This window comes from Chlorella variabilis, assembly GCF_000147415.1.
Source record: "Chlorella variabilis unplaced genomic scaffold CHLNCscaffold_26, whole genome shotgun sequence".
NCBI lineage: Eukaryota > Viridiplantae > Chlorophyta > Trebouxiophyceae > Chlorellales > Chlorellaceae > Chlorella > Chlorella variabilis.
Window position 1 is genome coordinate 525358 of NW_005435062.1, and position 16179 is coordinate 541536.

General features: G+C 69.3%; 3 protein-coding genes across 3 annotated transcripts; 1 reads left to right on the forward strand and 2 right to left on the reverse strand.

Annotated features, from left to right (window-relative positions):
• Positions 1–329: 329 nt before the first annotated feature.
• CHLNCDRAFT_27628 (hypothetical protein) lies at positions 330–1903 on the reverse strand (the record flags this gene model as incomplete). The annotated part of the gene is made up of 4 exons (XM_005843912.1): positions 330–490; positions 676–863; positions 1074–1333; positions 1511–1903. The coding sequence occupies 4 exons, from the start codon at positions 1901–1903 to the stop codon at positions 330–332; spliced, it is 1002 nt and encodes a 333-aa protein (XP_005843974.1).
• Positions 1904–7083: 5180 nt separating this feature from the next.
• On the forward strand, positions 7084–8865 carry CHLNCDRAFT_8691 (hypothetical protein; the record flags this gene model as incomplete). The annotated part of the gene is made up of 7 exons (XM_005843849.1): positions 7084–7200; positions 7385–7488; positions 7673–7748; positions 7891–8013; positions 8248–8335; positions 8441–8547; positions 8794–8865. Coding segments are annotated over 7 exons (687 nt in total), but the record flags the coding sequence as incomplete, so codon positions are not given.
• Positions 8866–10309: 1444 nt separating this feature from the next.
• On the reverse strand, positions 10310–15293 carry CHLNCDRAFT_139785 (hypothetical protein; the record flags this gene model as incomplete). The annotated part of the gene is made up of 13 exons (XM_005843913.1): positions 10310–11151; positions 11307–11397; positions 11587–11679; positions 11902–12088; positions 12274–12490; positions 12624–12714; positions 12940–13077; positions 13281–14026; positions 14148–14217; positions 14390–14466; positions 14637–14686; positions 15021–15157; positions 15243–15293. The coding sequence occupies 13 exons, from the start codon at positions 15291–15293 to the stop codon at positions 10310–10312; spliced, it is 2790 nt and encodes a 929-aa protein (XP_005843975.1).
• Between the last annotated feature and the right edge of the window lie 886 nt (positions 15294–16179).

A 16179-nucleotide genomic window follows, 5' to 3' on the forward strand; every position in this document is an offset into this window, starting at 1 on the left:
GGTTGGAGAAGAACAGTGCGCGAGTTTTGTTTGTCAGGCAAGAAGAACAACAGTTTGAAATTAGCGTGCGCAACCGCGCGCGCGCCCTGGCACCGGCGCCAGGACGCGGCGCGGAGGCAGGGTGGCGCAGGGGAGGGGTGCGCGGGGGAATCACTCAGTACTCGCTGCCGCGGCGCCGCCAGCGCTGCTACGTCGCTGAATCCGAGGGGGGGTGGCTGGCGGGCCGGCGGCTCTCACATCGCTGCCTAGTAAACTCATCCAAAGCCTATAGAGGGCTGCTGCCGGGCTGCTTTCGGGCTGCAGGAGGACGGCCACGGGCGCTCGCATGCTCACATCATCAGGCCCTGGAGCTGGCGGTTGCTGGCGGCGGCCGAGGGGGAGGCCATGATGTTGTTGGCCACCCCCGGCCGCGGGCTGCCCGGCGGGCTGCGCTGCATGTGGAGGTCCACCTTGCCGCCAAAGCTGGGCGCCAGGATGTCAAAAAGGCCGTCTGCGGCAGGCAGGCAGGCAGGCGGGCGGCAGGAGGGGGGCAAAAAAGAGGCACACCGGTCAGGAGCTGCGGGCGCGCGTCGAGGCCAGGCCAAGGTGCACACCGCCCGTGCCGCGCGCCCCGGCCTGCCATCGCCCGCTGCACCCCCGCCACCCCCGCCGGGTCGCTCCCCTGCACCCACGCACCCGGGTTGTCGCTGTGAACCCAGTGCCCCGCGTCGGGCAGCTCGTGCACGGCGTGGCCCAGGGCGCGGATGCGCGCCTCGTCGCCGCCGCCCCACCGGAACGTGCTGCGCTGCGCTTTGACAAACGACAGCGCCACGCCGTCGGCGGGGGCCGCCAGCAGCGGCCAGAGGTCGGCAGACTCGTAAGAGCTGCGGGGAGGAGGGGAGGAGGGGCGGGCAGCGTCAGGGACAACATCCAACAACAGCGGCAGGGCTGGGCTGGGGCGCCGGGTCGGGTCGGCCGCACTGCTGGCCCGCTCTGCTGGCCCGCTCCCGCTCCCAACAAAAGGCAGGCGACTGAACGCCGGCCAAGACTGCTGCTACAAGTGCCGGGCACCCCCGCGTGCGGCGCCGCCTCACCGGAACATCTGCGCGATTCCCGGCAGGTCAAAGGCCCAGGTCATGCCCGGCGCGCCGCCGGCCAGCGGCGCCAGGTTGGTGGCGGCCCAGGCGGCCACGGTGCGGGAGAAGCCCGAGGCCTCTAGGTGGCTGATGAGCCAGTGGCGGCTGGGCACCGGCAGCGGCACCGCCTGCAGAGTGGAGATGAGGTCCGCGGGGCGGTCCGCGCCGCCCATGTCGCCGCTGCGCACCTCGCCGGGCAGCGCGTCCAGAACCCACACCTGCTCGGCAGGGCGGCGGGCGAGGCAGGGGGGCAGGTGAGTGAGCGCCGCGAGCAACTGGCATGGCATACCCCGGGGGCCAGAGCGCGGGGGAGCGACGCGCTGCGGCGTCAGCCGATGCACGGCGCGGCGGCGAAGCGCGCGGCGCCGCAGCGCCGCAGCGGCAGCTGCCCATACCTGCACGGGGCGCGGCACGCGGCCGCCCGACCACGCCTTGGTCATCTCCAGCACCACCTTGCCGCCAAAGCTGTGCCCGATGAGCATCTCGGGGAACAGCTTGAGCGCGGACAGCAGGCGGATGACGTCGGCGGCGGCCGCCTCCACGCCGTGCGCGCCGCGCAGCTGCGGGGACGCCGCCGCCGACTCGCCGTGGCAGCGCAGGTCGACCACCACCACCTGCCAGTGCGGGAAGCCCTCCACCAGGCGCCGCGCAAAGGGCAGCATGTTCTGCCGCTTGCCCAGGATGCCGTGCACCAGCACCGCGGTGGGCACCTTGGTGGAGGCGGCACTGGAGAAGCGCACCAGCGCGCCCTGCACCACCTCAAAGGCCTGCACAAGTGGGGGACACATGGGCCGCGGCGGGTGAGCGAGGCGGCTGGCGAAGCAGCGCACGGGGCTGCCAGTTTGGCGCGGGGCCCCGTCGGTGGATCAGGGGGGCAGGAGAGGGCACGAGTGCGGGAGATGGCCACAAAACATGGCGGCGCGGGCAAACTGGCGGCGGGCCGGGCGGGCGCGCACCAGCAGCGGCTCCGAGGGGAAAGGCTGGGCGGGGCGGCCGCTGGTGGAGGGGGCGCTGGTGGAGGTGTGGGGCGCTGCTAGGTCTAGGGGAGAGGCTGCGGTGGCCGCGGTTGTGTGCGCATAAGCGGCGGTCTCCAATCGCCTTGGGATCGCCCTGAAGGCTGCTAACCGCACAGACGCGGCTGCAGGCTGCGACGCCCGGCAGAAGGGACTGCCGACGGCCATGGCGGCTGCCTGGGAGGCCATTGGGGCCGACTGGCGAAGATTCAGAGGCAACGCAATTCTGGCGCAGCTGCAGCAAACGGCGTGGTTACGCTGCGTACTAGGAAGTAGATGCAGAAGAAGAAGAAGAAGAGGGGGATAGGCGACAATGGGCGGTGAGCAACGCGCCCCGATTCTGTGCGCCTTGCATCAACCAGGCAGGACGGGCACTACAAACTTGGAGCAGCGGGAACTAACGCGCGTGCTTCATTGCCTGAAATTACATGCATCGGAGAAGTATGTGATCGGGCTGTGCAAGCCGCAAGTTCAGACCTAGCTCCCAGCTGCGCTCAGGGGCTGTCGTGCCGCCGGCGCCGCCCACCGCCAGCAGGGCTGCGGCTCCTGCTGCGCCCACCCCGCCGCTCCGGCTGCCGCTCGCGCTCGTACTCGCGCCGCCTTGGCCCAGGGCTGTCGTGCCGCCGCCTTGTCCCAGGGCTGTCGTGCCTCGGCCCAGGGCTGTCATGCCGCCGCCTTGGCCCAGGGCTGTCGTGCCGTGCCCGGCGCTCGCCTGCTGGGCTCCTGCTCCTGTCGCGCCGTGGCGCCCTCTCCGGCGGCGGCGGCTTCACGCCCAGCCCGCGACGCGGCGACAGCCCGTGCACCGCCGGCGGCTGCGCTGCGGCCTGCCTGCCCCGGGCTGCTGCTCCCTCGCCTTCCGGCCCACTGCTGCTGCTGCTGCTGTCGCCACTGCCGCTGCGCGACCGACGGCGTTTCTTCTTCTCCTTGAGCTCCTTCTTCCCCTTCTTTTTAGCCTGCGACGGGCCAGTCAAACAAGCAACATGTGTAACGCCAGCTGCACCTCAAGGCATGCTGCCCTCAGCTATAGAGACTGGCTCGCGCGACGTATTTGGAAGAGCGTGATCCAACAGCTGTGTTGGCCGCAATGATCACCGTCCCTGAATGACCATCACCCCCAGCCACACACCTTTTTCGCATCCTTCTTGGCCCTCTTGGCCGCCTTCTTCTCCTGCTTCTTGCGCAGCCGCTTCAGCTCTGCAATCTGCTCCCGCGTCAGCCCCGCGCCCGCCACGCCGCCCTCCTGCTGGTGGGACTGCTGCTGGCGCGGGGCCCCGCCCGCCTGCTGCTCTTGCGCGCCAGGGCCGGGCAAGCCGCCGCCGCCCACGCCTGCCAGCATCTCAGTGTCCTGCCCCGCCTGGATCGCACCTGCACAGAGGCAGAAAAACACAAGAAATGGCAAGCAACAGCCCCCAATCAACCGCACTGCACACAACCATGGCCAGCCAGAGCACGGTCGCAACAACCGCAGCAAGGCAGGTGCTGCGCACAATCGACTGCGCCAATCCTCACCCGTGGTCATGCTGGCATTGAAACCCAGCCCCTTCATCCGGTCTGCCTCTGCCGCTGCCGCGGCTGCGGCCGCCCCCGCCGCCCCCGCCTCCTCCTGCTCCTCCCCTGCACAGATTGTGGCATGCATGGGGCAGCGATGAATATTCTGCACCTTGTGAAAGTCACGCCTATCCATCCTGGGGTGCACACTTGATCCCTTCAGCCTGCATGCTGGATTGTCACAGCAGACCCACCCGTGCCCTTGAGCAGCCTCTCCATGTCCTGCCTGTCCAGCTGCGGCTGCTTCACCACCTTCGGCGCCTTGGGCTTCACGCCCAGCGCCTGAGCTCAACAGGCAGGCGGGGACGCAGGCATCCGTGTTGCCAGCGCGCTCGGGCAGCAAGCGCAGGCCAGCAAAGGCAGAGCCTCGGCGAGAAACGCTGGCTGGAAGGACAAGCGCGGCAAGCCGGGCGGCACATGTCAAAATACAGCAAGCTCGCACACCCTGCTTGCCCACCACAAGCCCTGCACCCCCCCCCCCCCCCACACTCCCGCATGCCCGCACCTCCATCATCAGATCCTGCTCCCGCTGCTTCACCATGGCCAGCTCAGCCGCCTTGTCCTCCTCCCCGCGCTCCACGTCGCGCGTGTACCAATACACATCGCGCCCCTTCTGCCACCTGCGTGGCGGGAGCGCACGGCACGGCAGCGTGTTTGGGTAACAGCCAACCTGTCCCTGTCGTCAGTCAACCCACCAACAAGGCAGGCATGGGCACCCCAGCACATTGCCCGGAATATTCGGCCCTTTGCCGCGCTTGTTTCTCCACCTGCTGCGCTGCGTGCACATCCTGTTGCGGTCGTACGCATGCGACCAGCGCACCTGCCCGTCAGCGCCTTGACGCTGTGCCCCAGGTAGTACTCCCTTTCTTTGTCCGACTTGACATTGTCCCAGCTGAACTGGTCGCGCCCTCCCCGCGTGCCGCCCCTGGCCGGACCATTGAAGATGCCCGCCATCTGCAGGCAGCTGCCGCGCGAGGGCGGCGGCGGGGCGTGAGTGCAGGGGCGGCGGGCGGGCGGGCGGGCGGACTCCGGCACGGCTGGCCGCCGGCAGCCTTCCGCCCGCCCCATGCTCAGTTGCTGTCTTCTGTGGGACCGCATCTGTGGGCCTGGTGCCCACAAAGGGTGCAAAACGACGCCATCAGCTGCACAGACCTGCCCAGATGCTTCTGCGCCCTTGCAACACGGAGTAGGATGCCAGACAAGACGCACCAGAGGACACGAGGAGAGGGGGGACCTGCCAAGCTGTACACCTGCCGAGCTGTACATCCGGTCGCAACGAGCGCCCCCGAATGCATTCCGCACACCATGGCGGACGATCTGAGGCCATGATCGCGGTCTACCACCAACACCCACCGCCGCGTCGCAGCAAAAGCACGCGCTGGCGCTACCGCAGCCTGTTGCTGGCCGCACTGCTGATATTCTGCGCGGTGCAGGTGGGTGGCCTGCCTCCAGCGCCAGTGGCGGGGCCGGTGATCACCATGTGTCGGTGCTGCCGCCAACCGCCGCTAGCCACTGCTGCCGCCAGTACACTTGTTGGCGTTGTTGTTCTGGCTGCAGGTGGTCGTGGTGGTAACTTATTACAGGCGCATCTCAGGCGCAAAGGCAAGAGTCAATTGGCTGTCTTCTACAGCCGCCCTCCGTACTTCCGCCCGCAGCCCGTCGTCGGTGTGCCTGCCCACCTCCACAGTTGGCAGTGATGCCTGTTCTGGACTGCTGCTCGCACCAACATTCCGCATGATTGGGTGGATGCCTGCAGGACCGCTCCCGCCAGCAAGGCGCAGCATCCTCTCGCCGAGCTGGCCCCGGCAAGGAGGCCGCGACTGCAACGCCGGCCCGCCGCAAGTTTGTCAGCCGCAAGGAGCAGGAGAAGCTGCTGCAGGTGTGTTCGAGCTGGGGTTTTCATGGGAGATGTGCTGGTCGTGCTGCGGCTCTTGATCGCAGTACTACTTGAACTGTTGGCACCTGCGAACTTCTGCCACCTGGGACTGCTGGTGCCACCCGACCCCTTTGCCTCCTCATCCTGCCGACCTTGATCACAGCAAAGCAGCAACTACAGCGAGAAGCGGGTGCAGCGGCTGCACCAGCAGCAGGCCGCAGCGGCAGCGCAGCTGGCCAGAGGCAAGCCGCCGCCAGTGGTGGGCACCTCTGTGTTCCCGCCAGGTGAGCCAACCTGCCCCAGTTTGTCTATTATGAGGCCTCTGTTGTTGGTTTCTGCATTTTTTTGTCGCCGTGCAGCAAATCCAGCGGATGCACTGCTTGAGAAAAGACCAGGTTGGCTGCGCATGCCGGTGATGCTCTTCGCGTTGCCTGATGCTGCAGGGAATGAGGATGGGGAGTGCGTGGGCGTAGGGCCGCCCGCGCAGGGTGTTGTGGCGGCAGTGGTTGTCGTCACTTTCAATAGGTGTGCAGCGCGGCCTGCCGCTGCCATCGCCGCTGCGTTGCCCTGCAACCTCATCCATCTGAACAACCTCAGGTGTCAAAGTCCCCCTCTGCCATGTACTTCTTTGGCGCACTGGCCTGCCTCGTGCAGGGCCAAGTACCTCGAGCAGATGCTGGCCAGCTTGCTGACGGTGCATGGCCGGGACAGGAGCAACAGGTGAGCTGCTGGGTGGATGTGTGTTGGGCCCACGCTCAACATGCTGCTCACCGCCTGCATCTCTGCTCAGGTCTTGAGCTCGACTGCACGAAACCTGCTGCATGCTGAGTGGCCTCTGCTTATCCTCCACGTGTTGCATGGCACAGGCGCAAGTTCCCGCTGTATGTCAGCCAGGACTTCAACGCCACTGGCGTGCAGGATGTGGTGGCGCAGGTGGGGTGCTGCAGCAATGAGGAAGGCAGCCTGTGCGAACGCTGCTGTGCATGATCCGAGCGTTGCTACTGCTCGCACCCCCCCAACCCCCGCCTTGCAGCACCTGGACCGCCTCAGCTTCCTGCAGCACCGCGAGGATGTGGTGCCGGCGCTGAAGGACCGGAAGGAGAAGGTAGTGTATTACCGAATAGCCAACCACTACAAGTGAGTGGGGCGCTGGGAAGACGCGCGGGGGGCATGCCGTGGGTTCTGCATGCTGGTAGCGGAGCAAGAGGGATTAGGGCAGATGTTTGTCTTCGCTGGTCCGCTTGCCAGGGGTAGCGGCGGAGGCAGTGCCTGGGATCATGGTTGTGCTGGCCTGCCCTCTCTCCAGGTTCCTCATGCACACCTTCTTCGACTGCTTTGGCTACGAGCGGCTCGTCATCCTGGAGGCAAGCACGGCAGCAAGCAGCCGCCGCTGCATACTAGGCAGCAGGGCTTCGCTGCGCCTGTGCGAGCTCGCTCATTCTCAGCCCTCGATCCCATTGCAACCAACAATCGTGCTCAGTCGTCCTCGTGTTCCTTCCGTGTTGTCCACACATGGGTGTGTGTGCCGCGCCTGCAGGATGACATGGAGCTGTCGCCCGACTTCTTTCCCTACTTTGAAGCCACAGCCGCTGTGCTGGATGCAGACCCCTCCCTCTACTGCGTCTCCAGCTGGAACGATCACGGCCAGGTGGCCGGCTAGCTCTCTCCGCTCCGCGCCGCCAGCGCACTGCTGCGGCCGTGCCCCGATGTACTCCTGCGGCACCGCTTTTGCAGCAGACATGCATGCACTCCTGGCCTGCTCGGCGGTTGCTTTGCGTGCGCGCTCACTTGGCAAAAGTTGCCTCGTGCGTGGTGCGCGGTACCGTGTGCAGGACCGCTTTGTGGCCAATGCCACCCAGCTGTACCGCTCCGACTTCTTCCCAGGCCTGGGCTGGATGCTCAACCGCCGGGTGTGGGAGTCGATCAGGAGCATGTGGTGGGTGCCGGATGTGTTGGGTGGTTAGCCGCTGGTTGGTGAGGAAACGTGGTGTATTTGACCTGCTGGTGCTGATGCCAGCCAAGCCATGATGCTAAAAGACAGACGTCCAACCAGTTGCCGTCTTTGCACTACCGCCTGCCGCACTGTGGTACCATGCCTGCCGCACTGTGGTACCGTGCAGGCCGCGGGGGTACTGGGACGATTTCATGCGGCTGGATGCGACGCGGCAGGGGCGGCAGTGCATCAGGCGCGCGGCAGTGGCGGGGCGTGCGTTGGCAGCCGGCCCCCGCGCCCCCCGCCAAACTGGGCGCAGCGGTGGTGGCCACTCCCGCCCGCCTGCTGCCGCCTTTTCCAACTGTCAGCTCTCTGCTTCCCTCGGCGAATGGCTGCAGGCCCGAGGTGTGCCGCACCTACAATTTTGGCGACATTGGCAGCAGCAGCGGCCAGTACTTCCGCCTCTTCCTCAAGCCCATCAAGCTCAACTCAGGCACGGGGGCACAGGGGCGGCCGTGGTGCAGCGCAGTCAGTGGATTTGTGTGTGCATGTGTCATGTTGAAGTAAATGCACATGTGCTAGCACTCTGCGGCGCTGTCTTGGAGTAGCAGCAGTAAAGCATGATCATCAGACAGACAGGCGCAGGGTGCGTCTTCTTTTTTCAGGATGCACCATGCGCCGGCATCAGCTCGTGCTGCTGCCGCCCACCTGCCGCGCTCCTGGTGCTGCCGCCGCCTGTGCGCAGAGGACGTGCGGTGGCAGCAGATGGACCTGGGCTTCCTGGAGCAAGCCCAGTACCAGCAGCGCTTCGAGGCGGAGCTGGCAGCGGCGCAGCCGCTCAGGGGGCTGGGTGAGGGCAGGCAGCCAGTCGGCCGGTTGGCTGTCGGGCCGTGGCTCAAGTCGCCAGTCGCATCATTTCCTCATGCACTGCTTCTGCCTCCCCCTCCGTGTGCAGACGAGATGGCCACTGCGGTCCCAGGGCGCGACTACGTGCTGCGCTACGACAGCCAGCAGGCGTACGAGGCCCTGACGGGCAAGCTGCGGATGCTGCGCGAGTGGCGGGTGCGTGCCGCTTTCATTCAACACAGCACGAAGCGGCAGCAGCGCCGAGCCCGTGCACCACAATGCCCCGGCTGGCAGACGGTGCACCGACAGGGCACCGACAGCGCTCAGCCTGGAAGCCTGACGGCGCGGTTGTGCCTGCCCCGCTGTTCACATTTGGGCCTCGGCTGGGCGCGCACCGCTGCCACTGTGTCGCTGTGTCGCTCCCGCGGCTCCACATGCCTCCCCCAGCCCCTGCTGCCGCAGGACGGCGTACCGCGCGGCGCGTACCGTGGCACGGTGGCCATCCGCAACCCGGCAGGCGCCCGCATCTTCCTGGCGCCCACCCCCGATGTGGACTTCAGCGGTGGGCCGCGCCGCCCGCGCTTGCCGTGCTGGCCGTGCTTGCCCAGGTTTCCTGGCGTTCCTGGGGTTGCGCCCATAAAGCACACCCATGCCTGCAAAGCATGCCTGCTTCCGGGCAGGCGCTGTGGCTTGGCATGGCCTCCCCACTGGCCCGTGGCCGCTGGCCTCCCCTGGCGGGCGCCTGCACCCTCGCAGCCTCACTCTACCCTCCGCCCTTCCCCTGCCTGCAGCCGCGCGCTACAACCCAGACGTCAAGCAGCGGGTGGACAGCACGGGGGCGGTGGTCCGCAGGTGAGCGAGCCTGGCATGAGGGTGGCACAGCCCAGGGGGACAGTGCCCTGCCCTGCTTGCCCTGCCCTGGTGGGAGCTCAAACACCGTTCCATGTATGTCATTCTCGCCCTCTGATGGCTGTCATGCAGGCGGCCCGCGCTGAAGGGCAAAGGCGCGCAGCGGCAGGCGGGGCTGCTGGCGGCAAGCAAGCGGCAGCTGCACGGGGAGCAGCAGGCGGCGGCGCCACAGCCGCGGGAGGCGCCGTCCCAGGAGCCGCACGCACCTGCCGCCCTGTAACCGCTCTTTACCACCACCAGACTTGCCTGCCGCGGCGCCAGCCAGTGTGTTGCTTACCACTTAAAGCAAATGAACATCATAGGTAAGTGCAGGAGGCTCCATTGAGGACAGATCCCAACAGGCCCCGGCGACACAAGCGAATAGAGAGGCGGCGCTGCGACTAAGCTATGAGAAAAAATGGTGCGGAGTGGCGGGCGGCAGTGCTGGTTGGGTGCCTGCAGAGGGCAAGAGCCGCGGGCAAGGCAGCAATGCATGCGCGCGCCGGAATGCCATGGTTTGGCGGGCGCGGGAGGAGGGGCGGTGGGATGAAAGGGAGGGCGCGGAAGCGAACAGGGACTGAGCAAACAATCAGTGCCGAATAAGAGCAGGGCGAGGGGCAGGGGCAAAGCGGGCGCGTGGGCGCCTTGCATGCAAGCAATCAAGAAACAATAGGGGAGGGGCGCCTGCTGCTGCTTCGCGAGCGTGGCAAACTATCTGGTGCGCAGCTGGAGGCTGTGCTGCTACTGTACTGCCTTGCCTGCGGCTTGTACTGCAGGCTGGGTGCTGGCTGACTAAGAGCGCTGCCTTGAAAAGTGGGGAGGAATCGTCCAGAGATGTAGGCAGGGGGGGGAGGGCAGTGTTCAGCGTCATACGAGGGGTCAGGGAGTCGGGTCGCCGGTCGTTGGGTCAAGAGGGCGGGTTGGTTTGCTGCGGTTGCTGCGGCTCCAGGGCGCGTCAAAACTGTCGCTGTCTGCGGTAGGGGGCTGGCTGTACAGGGGAGGGGAGGCGCTGCCTGGGTGGGGGCCTGCTGGGATCTGTTGGTACGTGCTGCTGCTGCTACATGGCTGGGCGGGGCCGCGTGCCTGCCTGCTACATCAGCGCGGCGGTCATGGTGCGAGCCGGCTTCCGCTTGGTGGGTGTCGCCCGCACGCTGCCCGGCCGCGACGCAGGCTTGGCGGTGCCGGCGGCCGCCGCCGCCGCCGCGCCGCCGCCGGCCTCCGCCGCCGGCAGCAGCTTTTCCAGGGCCGAGGCGCCGGCGGGCGGCGCGGCGCCGGCGGCGGCTGCGGGGGTGTCCAAGGTGAAGGCAAAGTCGGCAGCTGCCGCCGCGGCCGCCGCGGCCGCCGCGCGCGGCGTGCTCTGCCCGCTGCTGCTGCCGCTGCCGCTGCGGTCGGTGCCGGAGATGGGGTGGAAGGTGAAAGTGTCGCCGCCCGGGCCGCCGCTGCCGCCTCCAGCCGTGGCCGCCCCGGCCGCCGCCGGGCCCAGCAGCGCCGCCACCGGGGTGGCGTGGGAGGGCGGCGCGCCGTCGGCGGCGGTGAGGGCGGCGTCCGCGGCTTGGAAAGCGGCCAGGGCGGGCAGCGCGGCTGCGTCGGGCGCTGCGTCTGGCGCCGCGGGCAGCGGCAGCGGCGGCGCGTCGCCGCCCTGCGGCAGCAGCAGCGGCAGCAGCAGCGGGGCGCCGCCGCCGCCGTCGCCCGCGCCCAGCGGCCCCGGCTGCAGCAGCGGGAAGAGGCCGGGCGACTGGCTGCCGCCGCCGTCCGCGCCGCCGCCAGCCGCCGTGGCTATGCCGGCAGAAGCCTGGGCCATGGCTGCATGGAAGGCCTGCGCAGCCTTGAGCTGCTGCGCCAGGGCCGAGCCGCCAGCAGACATGCGGGTGGCGTGCTGCCGCGTGGAGACCGTCTGCGGGGCGGCCGCCGCGCCGGCCCGCGCGCGCTTGCCTGCACCGCGCAGCACGCGTGCCGGCTCAGCGAGCAGGAAGGGGGGCGCCCAGGCAACACACTGGGCCGGCGGCAACCTTGGTTGCCAGACAGGCCAACAAGGAACGCCGCCAACTAGACAGGCCAACAGGGAACAGGGGCGGCAGCGGGCTCACTTGCGCCTCCGCCCGGCGGGCGCCGCCCCGAGTGCCCCGCCGTGTTGTGGCAGCTCTCGCACTTGCAGTGCTCGCCGCACGGCACGCCGGCCTGCGGGCAGGGGCAGCCGGGGAGGCGCCGAGTCGGCAGGGGAAGGCTGTGCTGCTGCGCAGGCGCGCCCGCGGTGCTGGGCTCTCCGAGGAGAAGCATGTGCTCAGGTGCGCAGGGGAAGCGTGTGCTTAGGTGCAGGGGGAGCGTGCGCTCAGGCGCAGCCTTCCCTGCGCAGCCCCAGCGGCCCACCTGGAAGCACTCGCAATATTTCTTCATGCAGTGGCTCTTCTTGCAGTTGCAGCCGCGGCGGTGCTGCCCCCCCAGCGCGGCGTCCGCCTCGATCTGCGGCACGGCGGGAGGGGAAACGCAGAGGCACGCGCAGGTTTGTTAAATTCGGCAGCAGGTGCCAGCCAGGCGCAGCCGTGGGCTGTGGCAGAGATGCTATGCCGGGTGTGGCCGTGGGAGGGTGCAGCGGGTGCAGCCCTTGCCCGCTATCAAGCAGGTGGAGGGGCGGACATGGAACCTTACACGTGCACCCCTTCCTGGCCAGGCCCCGCGCCCCACCTTCTGGACAAAGGCATTGGGGTTGCGCTGCTTGATGGCCTCGCGCTGCGCCGCCACCATCGCCCGGTTCTCCACCTTGTTGGCGCAGCTGGAGCAGGAGCAGGCGGGGCCGCAGTAGCCGCCGTTGGCGAAGCAGTCGCAGTACAGCTTGAGGCACTTGCTCTTCTTGCAGTTGCACTTCTTGGGGCTGCGCGGGGCGGGCGGGGAGGCGGGCGCGGGGGTGGGGGGGTGGAAGGAGGCCGCGTCGCGGGGCTGGCGTGCAGCGCCGTGGCAGAGGCGGTACGTCTGAAGCTGGCATGCAGGCTCTGCGGCTGGCACACACCACCAGCGGGCAGTGCAGCCTGCCGGCAGGAGAAGCGGTGCCGTGCTCACCCCGCAAAGAGGGCCTGGGGCGCCCCTCCCGGCCCCGCCACCCCGTCCTCCCCAGGCGTGAGCGGCGGCAGCGCGGCGCCGCCGTCGCTGCTGCTGCGCGCCAGGTGCGCGCCGCCGCGCCGCTGCATCGGCGTGCCCGCCGCCTCGGCGGCCGCCTTGGCCGCCGCCGCCGCGCCTGCCGCCGCCGCGCGCGCGGGCCGGCGGGCGCCGCCTGCCCCTGCAGCATCCACGCATACATGCACACACACACGCCCAGTGAGAGGTCGCGCCGCGGGACCAGGGAGGGGGCAGCGCAGCGGGGCGCAGCAGAGAGCGTGTGTGCAACCGCTGCGATCGACCGAAGGCCCCACCTGCGGAGGCTTCCAGCGCCGCCGCCACGGCCGCGTGGGTGGCCGCCTGGACCGCCGGCGAATCAAGAGAGTAGGCGCCGGGGCGCTGGCGCTGCGGGGCGGGGGAGAGGAGGCAGGGGAGGGGGCAGGGGCGCGTGAGCAGCATGCATGGGCGGGGGAAGGATCCGCCAGGCGCCATGCACCTCCTCCCAGCCTTCTGTGGCGCTGCCTGTTATTCGCACACGACAACGGTTCCCTGGCCCGCCCCGAGCGCACTGAAAAGCCGCAAGGCAGGGCAGGGCAGGGCAGGGCGGCCCCCCGCGCCAGTGACGCTCACGTGGGCGGGGCTGCCGGAGCCGTCGTCGCTGGCGCTGGAGGTCGGAGCGTCGCGGAGGCGGGCGATGTGAAAGGTGACGCCGTCCACAGCCGGGCTCACCGCCTGGCAGATGGGCGACTGGGGCAGGGTGCAGCGGACCTGCGGGGCGCGGCGGGAGGGTGTGTGTGGGGGTCAGGGCAGGGGGCCGGGGGTGGCTGGTGGGAGCGGGGCAGGTGGGGCGACCGGGGAGCGGCGCGGGCGAGGCAGCCGGGAGTGGCAGGTTGCACAAAAAAACAGCAGCCAGGAGCAGCAAGCAGCAGCAGGCAGCATAGTAACCCAGCAGCGGGCGGCGGCGGGCGCACCAGCTGGGCCGGCTCCGGCTCCTCCTCCTGCCCCTCGCCGCCGCCGCCGCCGCTGCCGCCAAAGCGCAGCTGGCGGCGGCGCACGGGGCGCTGCCGCGCCTGGAAGAGCTGCTGGGCGCGGCTGGCGCCCGCGCCGCGCACCGGCGCGGGCCGCCGGAAGCTGCCCACAGTAAAGTCCTCATCGTCCTCCTCCTCCTCCTCCTCCTCCTCCTCCTCAGCCTCATCCGCCTCCTCCTCCTCAGCCTCCCCATCATGCAGCATGGCCGCCACCTCAGCATCACCCTCATCCTCCCTGTCCCCGGCGGATGCGGCCGCGGCGGCAATGGCGTCCAGCCCCGCCGCGCCGCCCGCCAGCGCGCCGCTCCGCTGCGGCGGGTCCCCGGCGGCGGCCGCGTCCCGACCCGCCGCAGCGGCCTCGGCCACCGCGCCGCCGCTGCCGGGGCGGCGCGGCGCGGCGCCATCCGGCGGCCGCAGCGGCGACAGGTAGGACGGGTGCAGGCCGGCAGACGGCGGCGGGATGTCGCCCTTGCCCATCGCAGCCGCCGCCTCGTCGAGCGTGCCGGCGGCGTGGGCAAACAGCGCGGCAAAGCGCGCCTGGCCCGCCGCCGCCGAGCGGCCGGGCGCCAGGCTGGCGCCGCCGGCGGGCGAGGGCCCCGAGCGGCTGCTGCCGTCCAGCAGCGAGCCAAAGGGGCTGGAGAAGCGGGCGCGCGCGGCGGCGCCGGCAGCAGACGAGTCGGCCAGCCGCACTGCAGGCAGGCGGGTGGCGGGCGGCGGCAGCCGCCGCGTCAGCAGCGGGCACGCCGAACGGGCAGCCAGGCGGGCGTGTGCGTGATTTCTGGGCGCCATCCGGCTGGCGGGGCGCGGCACCTGAGGGCGGCGTCGGCAGGGCTCCCAGCGGCTGCTTGGGCGAGGGCTGGAAGAGCGGGAACTTGGGGCTCTGCAGGCGGCAAACAACAACGACGGCATGTCGGCTGGCGCGCACGCAACCAAAGCGTGCGGTTGGGCCCCAGCTGTGCCTGGCTGCCAGACAGCCAGCACCGGCGGTCTGCCGCGGGTGGTCCCGCACACAGTGTGCCGCAGCACACCACTGCCTGGCGCTGCCCTCTCACCTGCAGGTCGTACCGCGGGCTGCTCAGCTGCTGGTCCCCCGGCTGGAGGGACTTGATGGGCGTGGTGCCCAGCAGGTCTGCAGCAGGGGCCGCGAGGGAGGTGGTCAGCTGAGGGCACGGCAGGATCGGGCCGCTACAAGGGCCACCACAGACCATGCTTATGGTCGTCTGTAGGGCGGCGGCCAGGCCGGCCCAGGCCTGCTGGTCAGCTGCCCAGCTGCGCCGCGCTGTCCTGCGCGGCACCCACCAAACGATACGATGGGCTTGCCCTGGTTGCCGCCGCCGGGCGTCTGGGCGCTGCAGCAGCAGCGGCGCGCAAGGACAGCTGTGCGGTCAGAGGCTGCAAGGAAGGCGTCCTCGCAGCAGCAGGGGCGGCACGGGTGCGAGACGGGTGCGACACAAGCGTCACATGTGGTTGCCACCTAGGCTTCGAGGAGGCGTGCGATCAGCAGCAGGTCGGCAGCAGAGGGCGTTCCCGCCGCCCCAGCCGGCCGCCGCGCGTGGCCAGACGGCGGCACGTGCAGCACTCCCAGGCGGCGCCGCAAAAATCGGTTCGTCTTGTTCTTGGCCCCTGATTGCCAGTAGGAGCCAGGGCGGGGCCCAGGGCTGGCCCAGCAGCCGCATGTCCCACCTCTGTTGCCGGAAGCCAAAGGTGTTGGCCGGCGGGGGGCTGGCCATCGGGTTCAGGCTTCCAAAGCTGGTGGTGTATTTCGTGCGGGGTGGCGAGAGGTCGGGGAGCCGCGCCAGCACGCTGCTGAACGGGCTGGCCTGCACCACATCACCGCACAAGCTCTCAGTGGCTCCCTGGGCCGCCGGCGCGGGCCTGCACCCTACCCCTGCATCATCCACTCACCTCCGGCAGCGCCGAGCGCACCCTGTTGCTCCTTGGTGTGTTGCTTGACATGGTGCCCCGCTGCGCCTCCCCCTGCGCCCCACGCTGCTGCACCGCCTAAACCAGCCAGCCGGGCGATCAAGCCAGGGCTGCTGCACGGTCTGGAGGCCCCTGGGGGACGGGGGCGGTGGGCACTGGCGGCAAAAGCTTCAAGGCTACGCCGATGCGGCTTGATCAACGCTTGCACCCTGTCCAATAGGCTCCTGAACCTGTTCCTGTAGAGCAGCGTGCCGCACACTGCGCCATGAACCGCTGGAGAGCGGTAAAATTTGAGACGTGCTCGGTTTGAAAGACAGGGTCAAGTCGCGCAGTGGTGACACTGGGGCGCTCCGGCACTCGATCGCGCTGTGCACTCCGCCACCGATTGCTTTTTGAGCAGGAAGGGGGCGGGTCAGGGCCACAGGGCGGCATGGCATGCCGGCCGCCGTCCTACTACGGCCATACTGAAGCTCTCCACCTGCAATCCTGATGCATTGCCGCTCCACAAGACCGCGAACAAGCTCAAGCAGGCGCCAAAAGGCTGGCGGGGCTGCAAGGGTTTCTTGGGTGCGGCTGGCGGCAGGAGCACAGCAAGCGGAGGGCGCGGCTGACAGCTGCGCATGGCACCGCGGGGGGTTGCCCTCCCTCGCGGGTCACACGCAATGCAGCAGCGCAAGCAGCAAAACATGCATGTCAGGAATGGCTGGCGGCACACGGCTGGGCGGAGACGGGCAAGTTCACGGTGCGTGGCGACTCGCGCCGCGTGAGCGCGGCGCTCACGGCACTTACGAGCTGCGCCTGCCTGCCAAGTTCAATGCTGCTGCTGCCATTCACCTCTACTGCAACCCAATCATGAGCGGTTGCTGATTCGCTTGGTGGAGTTTGGCCTCGTGGCACCATCCTGGCGGTTGACGGCGCT